Source organism: Pleurodeles waltl, chromosome 7 (genome assembly GCF_031143425.1).
Source record: "Pleurodeles waltl isolate 20211129_DDA chromosome 7, aPleWal1.hap1.20221129, whole genome shotgun sequence".
Taxonomy (NCBI): Eukaryota; Metazoa; Chordata; class Amphibia; order Caudata; family Salamandridae; genus Pleurodeles; species Pleurodeles waltl.
The window spans coordinates 1,431,691,772-1,431,709,035 of NC_090446.1; the positions used below are offsets into that span (position 1 = coordinate 1,431,691,772).

The 17,264-nt window shown below is 46.9% G+C and overlaps 1 protein-coding gene across 2 annotated transcripts in view; it reads left to right on the plus strand.

The window, feature by feature from the left end:
* Window positions 1-16,330, plus strand: part of GRAMD1A (GRAM domain containing 1A) — a 679,043-nt gene extending 662,713 nt beyond the window's left edge. For both annotated transcript variants that reach the window (XM_069201060.1, XM_069201061.1), the window contains exon 19: window positions 8,811-16,330. In XM_069201060.1, coding sequence (XP_069057161.1) covers window positions 8,811-8,906 — 96 coding nt within the window. In that variant the 3' untranslated portion in view covers window positions 8,907-16,330. The remainder of the gene's footprint in view (window positions 1-8,810) is intronic.
* Window positions 16,331-17,264: the final 934 nt, after the last annotated feature.

Here is a 17,264-nt window from a genome sequence, read left to right on the forward strand (position 1 = left end):
CATTCGAAAGGTATTGCAGGTAAGTACTTTAGGAACTTCAAATCATCAAAATTGCATGTATACTTTTCAAGTTATTCACAAGTAGCTGTTTTAAAAGTGGACACTTAGTGCAATTTTCACAGTTCCTAGGGGAGGTAAGTATTTGTTAGGTTAACCAGGTAAGTAAGACACTTACAGGGCTTAGTTCTTGGTCCAAGGTAGCCCACCGTTGGGGGTTCAGAGCAACCCCAAAGTCACCACACCAGCAGCTCAGGGCCGGTCAGGTGCAGAGTTCAAAGTGGTGCCCAAAACACATAGGCTAGAATGGAGAGAAGGGGGTGCCCCGGTTCCGGTCTGCTTGCAGGTAAGTACCCGCGTCTTCGGAGGGCAGACTAGGGGGGTTTTGTAGGGCACCGGGGGGGACACAAGTCCACACAGAAATTTCACCCTCAGCGGCGCGGGGGCGGCCGGGTGCAGTGTAGAAACAAGCGTCGGGTTCGCAATGTTAGTCTATGAGAGATCTCGGGATCTCTTCAGCGCTGCAGGCAGGCAAGGGGGGGGTTCCTCGGGGAAACCTCCACTTGGACAAGGGAGAGGGACTCCTGGGGGTCACTTCTCCAGTGAAAGTCCGGTCCTTCAGGTCCTGGGGGCTGCGGGTGCAGGGTCTCTCCCAGGCGTCGGGACTTTAGGTTCAAAGAGTCGCGGTCAGGGGAAGCCTCGGGATTCCCTCTGCAGGCGGCGCTGTGGGGGCTCAGGGGGGACAGGTTTTGGTACTCACAGTATCAGAGTAGTCCTGGGGTCCCTCCTGAGGTGTCGGATCTCCACCAGCCGAGTCGGGGTCGCCGGGTGCAGTGTTGCAAGTCTCACGCTTCTTGCGGGGAGCTTGCAGGGATCTTTAAAGCTGCTGGAAACAAAGTTGCAGCTTTTCTTGGAGCAGGTCCGCTGTCCTCGGGAGTTTCTTGTCTTTTCGAAGCAGGGGCAGTCCTCAGAGGATGTCGAGGTCGCTGGTCCCTTTGGAAGGCGTCGCTGGAGCAGGATCTTTGGAAGGCAGGAGACAGGCCGGTGAGTTTCTGGAGCCAAGGCAGTTGTCGTCTTCTGGTCTTCCTCTGCAGGGGTTTTTCAGCTAGGCAGTCCTTCTTCTTGTAGTTGCAGGAATCTAATTTTCTAGGGTTCAGGGTAGCCCTTAAATACTAAATTTAAGGGCGTGTTTAGGTCTGGGGGGTTAGTAGCCAATGGCTACTAGCCCTGAGGGTGGGTACACCCTCTTTGTGCCTCCTCCCAAGGGGAGGGGGTCACAATCCTAACCCTATTGGGGGAATCCTCCATCTGCAAGATGGAGGATTTCTAAAAGTCAGAGTCACCTCAGCTCAGGACACCTTAGGGGCTGTCCTGACTGGCCAGCGACTCCTCCTTGTTTTTCTCATTATTTTCTCCGGCCTTGCCGCCAAAAGTGGGGCCTGGCCGGAGGGGGCGGGCAACTCCACTAGCTGGAGTGTCCTGCTGGGTTGGCACAAAGGCGGTGAGCCTTTGAGGCTCACCGCCAGGTGTGACAATTCCTGCCTGGGGGAGGTGTTAGCATCTCCACCCAGTGCAGGCTTTGTTACTGGCCTCAGAGTGACAAAGGCACTCTCCCCATGGGGCCAGCAACATGTCTCGGTTTGTGGCAGGCTGCTAAAACTAGTCAGCCTACACAGGTAGTCGGTTAAGTTTCAGGGGGCACCTCTAAGGTGCCCTCTGGGGTGTATTTTACAATAAAATGTACACTGGCATCAGTGTGCATTTATTGTGCTGAGAAGTTTGATACCAAACTTCCCAGTTTTCAGTGTAGCCATTATGGTGCTGTGGAGTTCGTGTTTGACAGACTCCCAGACCATATACTCTTATGGCTACCCTGCACTTACAATGTCTAAGGTTTTGTTTAGACACTGTAGGGGTACCATGCTCATGCACTGGTACCCTCACCTATGGTATAGTGCACCCTGCCTTAGGGCTGTAAGGCCTGCTAGAGGGGTGTCTTACCTATACTGCATAGGCAGTGAGAGGCTGGCATGGCACCCTGAGGGGAGTGCCATGTCGACTTACTCATTTTGTTCTCACTAGCACACACAGGCTTGTAAGCAGTGTGTCTGTGCTGAGTGAGGGGTCTCTAGGGTGGCATAAGACATGCTGCAGCCCTTAGAGACCTTCCTTGGCATCAGGGCCCTTGGTACTAGAAGTACCAGTTACAAGGGACTTATCTGAATGCCAGGGTGTGCCAATTGTGGATACAATGGTACAGTTTAGGTGAAGGAACACTGGTGCTGGGGCCTGGTTAGCAGGGTCCCAGCACTCTTCTCAGTCAAGTCAGCATCAGTATCAGGCAAAAAGTGGGGGGTAACTGCAACAGGGAGCCATTTCTTTACACAAGCCCCCCCCAGCCCACAGGCCAGGAGACTCAGCCCAAGCTGGGAGAGTCTTCCTAGTCTGTCAGGCGAGGAAGAGTAGGAGAAATAGGCTGGTTAGTTGCACGGCCTACTCTGCCTTACATCCTTCTGTTCAGGTCATTCCCTTTGGGGAACTGACCTACTTCCACAGTGATAGGACCTAGTCTGAATTGCCTCTTGTCTGCCTCTTCAATGTCTCCACCCATTCTTTCTATCTTGGTCTTAGAGGTATCCACCTCTGCTAACCTTATCTTGGCCAGGGTTACCCCTAGCTTACCCAGAGAGGTTACCCAGAGCTGGAGTAACCCCACCATGACCAATAGGGTCAGGGGGCCTAACTTGCTATTTGGCATGGGGTCAGACCACCATGCTAAGGATAGTGCAGCCATAAAGGCTAACACCCAGCAGAGGCCACTGACAGCTGTCAGTGCCCAGAACCACACCTTTAGCTCTTCACCTAAAAGGGAAGGGGCTAAGTTACAGGCTTCTTTGGGTTCAGGTTGCCTGTCTGCTGTATTGGAGTGGGGGGTTACCACATCTTGTAGTAAACACCCTTCTTCCACTCTTTCTTCTGTTAGCTGAGGAGCCACCCACTCAGGTTTAACAGTTGCCTGACTAGCCAGGACTTCTTGTGGGTCAGGTTGGACTTTATCAGGGCCATTTTTGGAGTTCTCCCCTACTGGAGCAGAATCTCCTTGGCTTGCTGTAACCTTGGCTAAAGGTTGTCCACCCTTCCTACTCTGTTTTCTTTTCTTCTTCTTCTGGGGCCTGCTTGCATTTACTGCAGAGGCAGGACTTCCAGAATCCTTGGGAGAGGACTGGCACTGGACCAGTTCCTCTCTTGAGCTCTGACTAACCTCTGGGTAGTCATTTCCAAGGAGACAATCAAGGGGGAGGTCTGTACTGACTACTACCCTTCTCCAGCTAAGAGTGCCACCCACTTCTATGGGCACTAAAGCCACAGGCCTCTTAGTGACCCTGTCTAGGCTAACTCTTACCCTGGCAGTCTCACCTGGGATGTACTGGTTTGAGAGCACCAGCCTGTCATGCACAATAGTGTGACTGGCACAAGTGTCTCTCAGGGCAGTGGTTGGGATTCCATTCACCAGTAGGTGGTGGAAGTGTCTACTTCCCTCTGGAATCTCCAACTCACCTGTTGGGCCCTGTTTCCAGTTGAAGGCTAGGAAGACCTCCTCATCTGAGGAGTCATCTCCCATGGCTACACTGGTTACCCCAGGAATTTTGTTCTGGGGTTTGGTTTTGGGACAAGAAGTGTCCTTGGTGTGGTGCCCAGACTGTTTACAGTTGTGGCACCAGGCCTTAGTGGCATCCCAGTTCTTACCCTGGTACCCACCTTTGTTTTGGGTTGTGTCTTGGGGCCCACCCACCTGTTCTGGTTTTTGGGGGCCTACAGAGGACTCTTTTTCTTTGTTTCTAGTGTCACCCACTTTCTCCTGGGGAGTTTTTGTAACCCCTTTCTTTTGGTCACCCCCAGTGGAAGTTTTGGTTACCCTAGTCTTGACCCAGTGGTCTGCCTTCTTTCCCAATTCTTGGGGAGAAATTGGACCTAGGTCTACCAGATACTGATGCAACTTTTCATTGAAGCAGTTACTTAAAATGTGTTCTTTCATAAACAAATTATAAAGCCCAACATAGTCACACACTTCATTTCCAGTTAACCAACCATCTAGTGTTTTTACTGAGTAGTCTACAAAATCAACCCAGGTCTGGCTCGAGGATTTTTGAGCCCCCCTGAATCTAATTCTATACTCCTCAGTGGAGAATCCAAAGCCCTCAATCAGGGTACCCTTCATGAGGTCATAAGATTCTGCATCTTTTCCAGAGAGTGTGAGGAGTCTATCCCTACACTTTCCAGTGAACATTTCCCAAAGGAGAGCACCCCAGTGAGATCTGTTCACTTTTCTGGTTACACAAGCCCTCTCAAAAGCTGTGAACCATTTGGTGATGTCATCACCATCTTCATATTTTGTTACAATCCCTTTGGGGATTTTTAGGATGTCAGGAGAATCTCTGACCCTATTTAAGTTGCTGCCACCATTGATGGGACCTAGGCCCATCTCTTTTCTTTCCCTTTCTATGGCTAGGAGCTGCTTTTCCAAAGCCAATCTTTTGACCATCCTGGCTAACAGGGGGTCATCTTCACTGAGAGCATCCTCAGTGATTTCAGAAATGCTGGACCCTCCTGTGAGGGAAGCAACATTTCTGACTATCATTTTTGGAGACAGGGCTTGAGAGGCCCTGGTCTCCCTATTTAGGACTGGAAGGGGGGAATTGCCCTCCAAGTCACTAATTTCTTCCTCTGTGAAGTCATCCTCAGAGGGGTTGGCTTTTTCAAACTCTGCCAACAGCTCCTGGAGCTGAATTTTGGTAGGTCTGGAGCCAATGGTTATTTTCTTTATATTACAGAGAGACCTTAGCTCCCTCATCTTAAGATGAAGGTAAGGTGTGGTGTCGAGTTCCACCACCTGCATCTCTGTATCAGACATTATTCTGCTAAGAGTTGGAATACTTTTTTAAGAATCTAAAACTGTTTCTAGAATCTAATTCAAACTTTTAACAAACTTTTAAACTCTAAAAAGACAATGCTAAACAGGGACTTAACACACAAGGCCCTAGCAGGACTTTTAAGAATTTAGAAAAATTTCAAATTGCAAAAATGAATTTCTAATGACAATTTTGGAATTTGTCGTGTGATCAGGTATTGGCTGAGTAGTCCAGCAAATGCAAAGTCTTGTACCCCACCGCTGATCCACCAATGTAGGAAGTTGGCTCTGTATGTGCTATTTCAAAGTAAGGAATAGCATGCACAGAGTCCAAGGGTTCCCCTTAGAGGTAAGATAGTGGCAAAAAGAGATAATACTAATGCTCTATTTTGTGGTAGTGTGGTCGAGCAGTAGGCTTATCCAAGGAGTAGTGTTAAGCATTTGTTGTACATACACATAGACAATAAATGATGTACACACACTCAGAGACAAATCCAGCCAATAGGTTTTTGTATAGAAAAATATATTTTCTTAGTTTATTTTAAGAACCACAGGTTCAAATTCTACATGTAATATCTCATTCGAAAGGTATTGCAGGTAAGTACTTTAGGAACTTCAAATCATCAAAATTGCATGTATACTTTTCAAGTTATTCACAAGTAGCTGTTTTAAAAGTGGACACTTAGTGCAATTTTACAGTTCCTGGGGGAGGTAAGTATTTGTTAGGTTAACCAGGTAAGTAAGACACTTACAGGGCTTAGTTCTTGGTCCAAGGTAGCCCACCGTTGGGGGTTCAGAGCAACCCCAAAGTCACCACACCAGCAGCTCAGGGCCGGTCAGGTGCAGAGTTCAAAGTGGTGCCCAAAACACATAGGCTAGAATGGAGAGAAGGGGGTGCCCCGGTTCCGGTCTGCTTGCAGGTAAGTACCCGCGTCTTCGGAGGGCAGACTAGGGGGGTTTTGTAGGGCACCGGGGGGGACACAAGTCCACACAGAAATTTCACCCTCAGCGGCGCGGGGGCGGCCGGGTGCAGTGTAGAAACAAGCGTCGGGTTCGCAATGTTAGTCTATGAGAGATCTCGGGATCTCTTCAGCGCTGCAGGCAGGCAAGGGGGGGGTTCCTCGGGGAAACCTCCACTTGGACAAGGGAGAGGGACTCCTGGGGGTCACTTCTCCAGTGAAAGTCCGGTCCTTCAGGTCCTGGGGGCTGCGGGTGCAGGGTCTCTCCCAGGCGTCGGGACTTTAGGTTCAAAGAGTCGCGGTCAGGGGAAGCCTCGGGATTCCCTCTGCAGGCGGCGCTGTGGGGGCTCAGGGGGGACAGGTTTTGGTACTCACAGTATCAGAGTAGTCCTGGGGTCCCTCCTGAGGTGTCGGATCTCCACCAGCCGAGTCGGGGTCGCCGGTGCAGTGTTGCAAGTCTCACGCTTCTTGCGGGGAGCTTGCAGGGATCTTTAAAGCTGCTGGAAACAAAGTTGCAGCTTTTCTTGGAGCAGGTCCGCTGTCCTCGGGAGTTTCTTGTCTTTTCGAAGCAGGGGCAGTCCTCAGAGGATGTCGAGGTCGCTGGTCCCTTTGGAAGGCGTCGCTGGAGCAGGATCTTTGGAAGGCAGGAGACAGGCCGGTGAGTTTCTGGAGCCAAGGCAGTTATCGTCTTCTGGTCTTCCTCTGCAGGGGTTTTCAGCTAGGCAGTCCTTCTTCTTGTAGTTGCAGGAATCTAATTTTCTAGGGTTCAGGGTAGCCCTTAAATACTAAATTTAAGGGCGTGTTTAGGTCTGGGGGGTTAGTAGCCAATGGCTACTAGCCCTGAGGGTGGGTACACCCTCTTTGTGCCTCCTCCCAAGGGGAGGGGGTCACAATCCTAACCCTATTGGGGGAATCCTCCATCTGCAAGATGGAGGATTTCTAAAAGTTAGAGTCACTTCAGCTCAGGACACCTTAGGGGCTGTCCTGACTGGCCAGTGACTCCTCCTTGTTTTTCTCATTATTTTCTCCGGCCTTGCCGCCAAAAGTGGGGCCTGGCCAGAGGGGGCAGGCAACTCCACTAGCTGGAGTGTCCTGCTGGGTTGGCACAAAGGAGGTGAGCCTTTGAGGCTCACCGCCAGGTGTGACAATTCCTGCCTGGGGGAGGTGTTAGCATCTCCACCCAGTGCAGGCTTTGTTACTGGCCTCAGAGTGACAAAGGCACTCTCCCCATGGGGCCAGCAACATGTCTCGGTTTGTGGCAGGCTGCTAAAACTAGTCAGCCTACACAGATAGTCGGTTAAGTTTCAGGGGGCACCTCTAAGGTGCCCTCTGGGGTGTATTTTACAATAAAATGTACACTGGCATCAGTGTGCATTTATTGTGCTGAGAAGTTTGATACCAAACTTCCCAGTTTTCAGTGTAGCCATTATGGTGCTGTGGAGTTCGTGTTTGACAGACTCCCAGACCATATACTCTTATGGCTACCCTGCACTTACAATGTCTAAGGTTTTGTTTAGACACTGTAGGGGTACCATGCTCATGCACTGGTACCCTCACCTATGGTATAGTGCACCCTGCCTTAGGGCTGTAAGGCCTGCTAGAGGGGTGTCTTACCTATACTGCATAGGCAGTGAGAGGCTGGCATGGCACCCTGAGGGGAGTGCCATGTCGACTTACTCATTTTGTTCTCACTAGCACACACAGGCTTGTAAGCAGTGTGTCTGTGCTGAGTGAGGGGTCTCTAGGGTGGCATAAGACATGCTGCAGCCCTTAGAGACCTTCCTTGGCATCAGGGCCCTTGGTACTAGAAGTACCAGTTACAAGGGACTTATCTGAATGCCAGGGTGTGCCAATTGTGGATACAATGGTACAGTTTAGGTGAAGGAACACTGGTGCTGGGGCCTGGTTAGCAGGGTCCCAGCACACTTCTCAGTCAAGTCAGCATCAGTATCAGGCAAAAAGTGGGGGGTAACTGCAACAGGGAGCCATTTCTTTACAGAGGTTGTAAGAAGCTTACAGTTTACTGTGGCTATCTTATATGCGGGTCTTGGTTTTGAGATTGTAGTGTTCACTACAGTTTTCATAAAGTTGCTTGTGTCATTTATAGATTTGAGAGGGTATTGTGTTTCCAGCTGGTGGTGTTTTAATGCTGATCATTGTAAGTCTTGAGTCCGTAGATACAGTTGCTTTTGGTACCTTTTTCAGTACCATTTTCTTCCGAGCTAGGTGGTCAGTTTGGTACCGTTGGTGGCCTTAGTGTTTTTGGTAGTTTTGTGGTTCATGTTATAGATCTGGTTGTATTTGTTTGTTGATTATAAGATCGCTGATTTTGTTCCACATCAGTGATTTTGTGGAGTAAAGTTGATGTGCCAAGTCGTTTCTTATTCTCTCTCTCGCTTGTAGCACGACTGCATACAAAGACTTCTTTGGTTTTTAGGGGATTGTAAAGTCCGAGCCCATTCAGTCTTCAGCAAAGTAGATACCATTGTGCAGTTTTTATAGCGATCTCCTCTATTGGCATGACCCTGCCGTACAAGGTACCAGAGCATAGGATACTTCATACTAGACCAAATGGTTTATATGCTCAACGATCTGTAAGTGACTGAAGGGTTGTGAAGGTGACACGTTAGGTACTGTTTGTGAACTTGCAGAACAGCTTTTGCTCTGTTTCAGTTAGTCTTTTGAAGTGTGCCTCGATGGTCAGGTATGCTGCATTGGAGAATCTGAGTAAAGGTTCACCGTGATATCTGGTGGTGGATATTTATTTATTGCTAAAGCCAGTGGTCCAATAGTGGGAAGAGAAAGGGTGACGAAGAAATCAGGAGTGATTGGTCAAAAGCAACTGGCCAAAGCAGGCCGGAGGGAATAAGGAAAGAAAACCAGGTAGTTTGCAAAATGTTAGCAATAAAAGGATTATCTGATTCCAGATCTGTCTCTTCTTTCAGATGAAGCTGTCCCTAGAGAAGCTGCAACAAGGCATCACAGTGGTGACTGATCCTCCATTGGAACCCGAGAGGAATCAAGGAGACTCCCTGTCCTGAGGCTTGATGCTGTCCATTGTTCGCAAGGCGCAGTGGTGTGCAATAAGAGAAGGTGGTGGTTGTGGGGAAGGGAGGTCATGCATTCCCACAAGATCGGGCACCTTTATTTCGGAGAAAATCCTTATTGAAGATCTACTTCGAAGAACACTAGGGTAAATGAAATAGCTCCCTATGGACAGCTAAGCCCTTGAAACCTTTCCTTGACCACTTACTGTTCCATGGAGGTCTTGGGACGCCAGGACATTTGGGTTGATGGAACGAGGGAGCTGGAACGGTTAGTCCTTCATTTCAAGATGTTATTTTAAGGCTTTGAAGGCCACCCATCGCGGACAGCACCTTGTTTGGAGAACAGACTTGAGGGCTGCAGCTTGTGTTCCCCTACTGTGTTTTATGACATCTTAGGATGCAGTCAGTAAGTCTTTCCAAAGCCACTTGATGCTGGAATCTGGCCTTAAAACCACGGGTTCTTTTTTCTTTTCATGGAGGAAATTGGGATGACTCTGTATACTCTAAACACTCTCCCTTTACCACAGGTCATGGCAGTGGGATGAGTGACACTGAGCTCATACTGGGGGAAGGGGATGAGCACCAACTTGAAATCAATGACAAGAGGCTGCGACTTAAATTAAGGACATGTCTGAGGCCCTGCGTTGGAACTGTGCAGCACTTTGAAGAGGACCATATGCTTGATTGTTTTGTGTGAATCATGACTTGGGGTGTGAGAGCAGGATGCATTGTGCCCTTGTTCATTTGTGGCGCGGTATTCAGGTTGATTTTATGTTTTATTACTTGAACGAACTCTGCTGTGGCATGGGCAGGATCTCGTAGCGATTGACGAGGAAAGGCTGAGACTGGACGTGATCGAGCCCATTCTAAGTTGTAACAGTGTATTAATGTCAAATCAACAGCCTAAGATAGCAAGTTGACTGGTGAAAAGGTGCAATGACCTGTGGCCAATTCATGGTTCAAGAAGTGGGATTTGGCTGTTTTGCCCATACAGTATTGCTCCCACTCTCCAATGTGTCCTCTTTTTCATCTTCTACCTCTGTCTCATTAGCACTTCCTTCTGTGTCTTGTCCATCGTCAAATGATCATAGATGCATGACCCAAAGTGTTTGTGGCAGAAGCCGTGTGGCAAACTCACCCCACGAAGGGATGTCACCAGTGGGATGCATCTGCTGCTCCTCGCTTCCCGTTAGGGCCTTTCAGCAGTGCTTGCCGAATCCTTTTCTCTGTGGTCATATGCTACTGGCACAAATAGAATGTAAACAAAGTTCTCGGCAGGTGTAGCTGTAGATACACTAGTTGTGCATACTCCTTCCTTCTACTATTGGGCTCGGATAAGTGCCACTTGTTTTTCTTCTAAAAAGTCTTACGAGTCACAAGGTATAGTGACACCTCCCATTATTGGGAAAGTGTTGGGGCATCAGCTTCATGATTAGACTGTTTTTTTGTCAGCCAGGTCCTTAACTATGTATACTCACCACGGTTTCCACTCTCTCTGCTGAGTGGCCAACAGTGGGTCTGAAGCAAAAGATCAATCCTGAGATGTTGTCAGTGGGGTCAAAGCGTATGAGATCTCCTTTCACTAACATTTTTATTTTGGTGAATCGGTCCCCACCTCACCGGTAAATGGAATTTTTGTTAAAAAAGAACTGAATTACTTTTGATAAAAGGGAAGGGGTGGACTACAGCCACTTCTAAATCTCACGAGTACAGATCTATCCAATTGCAGAAGTCTGGGTAAGACCTTTATAGCAGTTTGGAATTTGAGGCGAAAACCTAGAGAATAATGCGTCATCAATTTTTGAGTTAGAAAATGGGATCACACTGAATGGAACTCAATATTTCCCACACCTGAAGATGCAGGACACACGCGAGGCATCCCCCAGGAAGATCTCAAACAAAGAATTACCCTGTTGTCAGGGCTGGAATTTGACAATCCCAGGCTTCAGTTTATGCCACTCTTGATTCTCAGGCTAACTTTTTATAGGTTGGAATGTCTTTGCCTCAGTTGTTGTCAACATAGTTTATTTGGGATCTTATGCTACTACTTTTTGGTCGAAATGGGGAGCTCCAAAATGATCACATCCACTATCTCGACTAGCACTACATTGTTAAGGTATGTAGTTGTGTAGTTAAAATGAGTTAATGTATACATACTTATAGACACCTTGATGATGTTGCTGTATCCGATGCAGTATGTTTCTGGGTCTGTGTGTTAACTACACTATGGTGATGTACAACCTTCTGCTGCAGATACACATTTATGCTGGAAGCACACATCAAGTTTACTTCACACATCGGTTCTGTGATATTTGAAAACCTATACCTGGTGCTTCTCAGGCCTCCAGCCACCATACAAATGCCCCCCATCTGGTCACCCCCACCGTAGTGTTAGGGAAGAGGCCATCCCACTAGAAAACCTGGCTTTTGCATTTCAATGTCATGTTGACTGTACAACAGGCTCGTTCTGTGTACACTACCTGCTTCAACCAGCTCTTTCCCAATGTTTACTAAGAAAATTAATTATAAATCACCAGTTCCCTGACTTTTGCTTAGCCAACGGACACTTCACTGAAATGCTTCTCGCATGTAATGGAATTGACTTCTCAATGATGGGCATCATCGCTTTCTCTCCGTACTTGTGACAGAGCATGGTAGCAAGGGACTTCTCACAGAGAGTGTTATTTATATACATATATATTTTTATGACATGACAAATAAGTTATTAACCATATTTATTATGTATGTATAGGTAGATTTAGTGAACTGTACTGTCTCCCCTCCTTTGATACTGTAGTTTTGTACTGCTCAGAGATGCTTGACTAAACAAGCTCCTGCTGCCAACCCCCACCAGAAATGAGTGTGAGCACTCTTCATAGGAAACACCATGTGCTCCAGTTCCTATTTTATGCAGTGACCCAGTGTAGATATTTAATGAAGAAACGAGTGTTTGTAGTGCTGTAGATTCACATGCTGAGCACACTCCTGCCGTCTAGTTTTGGGTGTGGACATTACAAGTTGTTTTTCTTCAAAGTAAACAGTTTCTTGTGGACTACTCTCACTCAGGCTACCACATATCAAAGCGAACCAAGGCACCAGAGATTGTTTGTCCAATATTTAAGAAGGGCTCTCTAGATAAAAAAATTACCATTACAAAAATAATCTGCGATCCTAAACTGTGCCTCTTCATTAGATAAAAGCACTGAAAATCATTAAAATCTGTGATGCAGCCACTACACTGAAACAGAAACATTTCATATAATGCCACTGCAAAAATGAATAATATAATTGCCAAGATCCTGGCACTCTGAAGATCAATTTACAGCCAGCCATCAGTAGCAAAGAGTCTGTGGTGTCTCTGCCCTCCTTGAACACACATTGGTGAGATGTCTAGTCTGGCCTCAGATCATATGGAATCACTGACACACAAATCATTCTCGACTTGTCTTCAGCTTTCAACACAGTGGTTCACATCATTTTTATTTAATGGTGTAAGACATCCTGTGAATTGGAGTTGACAGTCAAGGCAAAAGTAGGTCACTTTCCCAGAAATGACCTTTCTTTGGATGCCACTTGTATTTTGATGCTTGCAATACACAGATCCAATGAAGGGTCCCAGTATTGCTAAATACTGCCTGTCGCATGGATGAATGGATGCGCCAAAATTGATTTTGCTTTAATGTACAAAAACTGAGATCATGCTCTGAAGATCTGCAGATGCTTTGGCTATCCTGGTAAACTGGCTGTTTATTCTGGAAGCGGGTGAAACTCCCTCGAGCAGTGTTGTACTCGCCATGTTCCACTCCATGTTGTAGTTCACTCCATGATTAAACAGTATGACCAAGAACATGTTTAATCTCTTTGGATACATCTGTGGCATTCTCCCTCTTAACCAGAATCACTGTCTTACTTGCAGAGGCTCTTTCAGGTTTAGACTACTGCACTGATATGCAGGTTCCAAAACTTTGTTTCAGGATTCATCTTCAGCTGACCACTGAGACAGACAGACCTCAGCTGGCCTGCACTAATGCCTGTACTGGCTGATGATCAAGCAGATGATTGACAACAAAATCCTTGATCCACACAGAGTGGTGCACCTATGTAAATTGGTGCTTCCTTATCACCGAGGGGCTAAAGTTTGCTTCTCAGAACTGATTCTTGCTGCTGGTATCCCAGCAGAGGCAATGGATGAGGAGTGTTACCTGGGACCTCAGTGGGAACGTCCCTGTGATGTCATGGAGAGAAAGACTACAGAGAACGAAACACGTGCTTGAAGCATCATCTCTTTCAAAGTTTAGTGCTGTGAAGCAACTGTCCAGTTGCAGTTGCGCTTTAGACACCTTCAAAATACATTTTATTTAAAAGTTCCATGTACCTCTTACTGCAGAACTTCAATGCTGCTCTAGGAGGGTGTCACGGTAAGCCTTCCGATGAATGGTCAGATGCACACTGTACAATGCATTCAGTAGTAAGCAGCGCGATGAAGAGTACATTCCGGAAAGTAGCATGTGGGCAGTTTTGCTCCATGTTCTGAGAGTAGACAGAATCAAAAAGTTGTGTTGACTATCCAGCTAAGGAGAGACAGATGCAGGCTGTCAGTCTCACTGCCACTTGTATAATATTACATATGAAGTTTTCATTGGATTAGAAGTAGCTAGCCACCCTATCTACAGATCACTTTTTAGAAATGTTCTCCCGGTACCTCAGTGCACAGCTTGTTTCTTATGCACAAGTTCAAATTTTGAATCAGGATTAATTTCCTGTGGGATTGCTAAGCTCTGCCCAGGAGAGAAAGCTTTTTTAGTGGCCACACTGTCCATGTCTTCGTTGTCCTGTCTTACAACCCCCTTTCGTTGTCATTATAATTTCTTTACCCTTGTCCTCTTGAAGCCTTTTTCTTTCTGTCTACTTTCCACAACGTACCTGCCCCTGTTCTCACTTTCTTCTGATGTTCTTTTTGGATATTCTGCATGTAGAGCTTAATTTACCGGTGTTATTATTGTGCATGAGAGTTCGTACATGTCTGCCCTCAGAAACATAAATTCCCACATCCCTCTCCTTAATGACACCTGTTCTCACTCATTCCTTCATTCTTACCCTCATTCCATAGACGTCAGTGGAGACTCTGATTTCACCCAACACTTCCCACATATGCATGAATTCTTATCTCTCTCTCCAGTCCACCATCAGAGCCTTAGATTGCCCCATCACTGTCCACAGAGGCACAGTCTTGATGTTTACATATTTTCTGCCTTGGAACTGTACACATCAGTGGCCCCTCGTTGGTACTCCAATCACTGCCAATGTACAGCCGTACTTGTTCCTGTCTGCCCCCGACCCCTTCAATGGGGGATTTTGATTTTCACATCGCTGCCCAACTTCGCCTCACTCATTTCCTCTGCGCTTGAACCCATCACTATCCACATAAACAGTAAAGGATTCTTGCCTGTTTCATTGCCTGCCTGAAGCCCATCTGTGGACCCTTAGCTGAGCTCCTCCCTGCCCGCATAACACAGGAAGCCTTGCTGGTCATTGCTGCCCTCTGATTTGGCAGTCAGGCCTTACAGTTTCCCACATGGCTGCCTTCAAGTCTATCCAATGAGCCTCGCCTAGTCCGCATCACTGCCCGTCTGCACCTCAGTGCCATATACACATCAATAGCCGCACTTCCTAATTTCTATCTCCTGATATATCAAACATCCGCTATTCCTCTTTCTCTGGCCACTTACAATGCATTAGAGTTCCTCACTTCCGGATTGCGTCCCTCTCTCACTTTTCTATTCCACATTCTCATACACCCATCGCGTGCACCGGCTTGGATATGGTGTGTTATGTACTAAGTAGTTCTATCACTGGGTTCTCCGTTTCCAGCCTTTTCTGGGCAGTATGCGTCTTAAACTATTGCTTAATCTTTTGAGCCTGTCTGATTCCTTCACTGCCATATGCCCACCACAGGAGTATTTATTTAGGTCTTCAAAAAAAAAATCACCAGCAAAATTTGGGATATTAGCATAGCAATGAAATGCTGCTGGATTACAGCTTGAAGAATGCTTTGCACAGAAAGTTTGCTTGTTCAAGCTGATTTAGTGGGCTCGAGGCACCTTTCCAGTCTCTCCTTTCTTTCGCAGAGGGTGACGTGTGGTTAAAAAGTGGGTCCAACATTACTGGGCTGGTCCTAGTATGAAGAGATGTAAGAATATGAGACTGGTCGTACAGAAATTTCAAATGTATTGTTCATGTTTGTTGAGTTGTTTTAACCCATTTGTCCTACCTGTTGCACCATGAGATGGATGTCGGTGCCTTCCACATGCCATCTTGATGCACTCCGAAACAGACTGTCTCAATTGATGCTAATTTTACTGCTGTACAGGAGAGCACATCCCATCACAGTATAGGTCCATTTAGTTTCCTTCTTTGCAACACTCCATCGAGATGTTGAGTGTTCTGGGCTGTGGGGCACAGAACTGCACAACAGAAGCTACACGAGGTGCAGGTCACCCTACCATTTTTCCTATCCTGTAGCTCTGCCATCTTTTGGGACTATGAAGCCAGTGTTGCTTTACCTGGCAGGATAGGGATGTTGAATTTGCCTCTTTCTGATGCCAGGATGGTGAGTGATATATTTTTTTGCCACCGCTCCTCAGTATTTAAGTTTTTCATTTTCGTGGAGCGCAAACAGCACCCTGCAACCCTACCCAAATTCAGTGCCTGGCAGGTTTTTACAATAGGGGCTTGCGTTAATGTGTTGCTGCAATATGATTTTGTGTGCTGCAAATAAGTACAGTCGAGGATTGCTTTCCTTTTGTGATCTCAGTCACTTGATTGCTATTGAAATGTCCACCTGGGTGTTTGGAGAGCCAAGTTTGTTGGTTACTTGGTAGCTTCACATTGTAGGCTAGTGTCTTGGTGCCTAGGATTAAGGAATCATTTTGCAAGCCATTGATAGCACAATCTGCTGCTTTTTAAAAATGGACACGAACACCCTAAGCGCAGATGCCACTGCTGACAAAAGACTTTGCCAACGGCCACGAGATTGTGGTTAGACCTTTGCCACTATCGTGCATCCCAGATTCCCATGGTAGACTGCCCTGATGGTAATGGCTAGGCGGTGGCCGTGTATGGCTAGCAAGGCTGAAGCTGGAGCAGAATTAATTATTTGAGACCAGGATCCTGTCAAACAATCCTTATTCCTCTTGGTGCTAGTCTACTTCTGAAGTTCAAATTGTAGGATGGCTGTTTAAGTGCTAGAGGACTGGGGAAGCAGCAGATGTGCCAAGTGGCACAAGTGATAACCTTGTTTTGTCTTTCCACAACCTGAAAGACCTTTTCACTGCTAAAGGTGTACACATAAGGTGGGCCATGGCCTTCAGTGAGTGATATCATTAAACATTATCGATTGAAGCATCAAGGCTTGTGCAGCCATGGAGTCTCTGAGTGTTTGTGATTGCGACAGATGATTTTTTTTTTTATTTCAGTCATAGATGGGCATTTTGGGGAAGAAGGGAGGTGACACAGTCAGTGAAATGTGTGTGCTAGACTGGCAGACATCTGGATTTTTTGCCACAACCAGACGGCCAGGTTCTCTCGTTATTTATAATTTGTGTTGTGTGTGTTGGGGCATCTGCTGTAAACCTCCGGCCCGCAGGCCCTGTTTTGTTCATATCACTTCCAGGGGTGTTGGCCTGTACCACCTCCTTACTTCATTTTTGCACATTTTTTTATGTACTGTCACTTTATCTGCAGGTAGGCCACCAAGGCCTCTCGAGAGTGCCGTATCGAACCGGATTCATTTTTGGGGTTGCGTTGTGTGGCATCCCCTCCAGACTCATACACTTACCACCCTGTATTCTTTGCTTAATTGATTTGTCTCTTTAACCTCTTTATGTGATTCTGTACAGCGAAAGAATGCAGTATTAGGGTCCGAAATGTGAATGTTCTGTTCCTCGACAATGTCCGCTAATATTTATTAGAGGTAATGTTGTCTGATTAAAAAGGAAATGAGCAAAAAAGCCTTGTCTGGAGTTATTCTGGTTTTCAGTTTGCATCTCTGAAATCTTCTTGATACATGGGAATTGCACAGTCTCCCTCTTTTTACCCCCTAATCTCTACATAACCTGGTCTGTTTGTCTGCTAGAACAGTGTAGTGCGCTATAAAATGGGCACTGAATCAACTACATGGGAGGTTTGTGCCCATCAAGGCCACAATTTGTTTGCCTGGTTTATTCCAGTATGTGCATTTCCGACACTTAGGGCCTCATTACGAGTTCGGTAGACGGTTTAGACCGTCCGCTGAACTTCCAACGGAGAGGTTGCCGCCATATTGGCTACCTCCCCACCGGGACCATTAGGTTT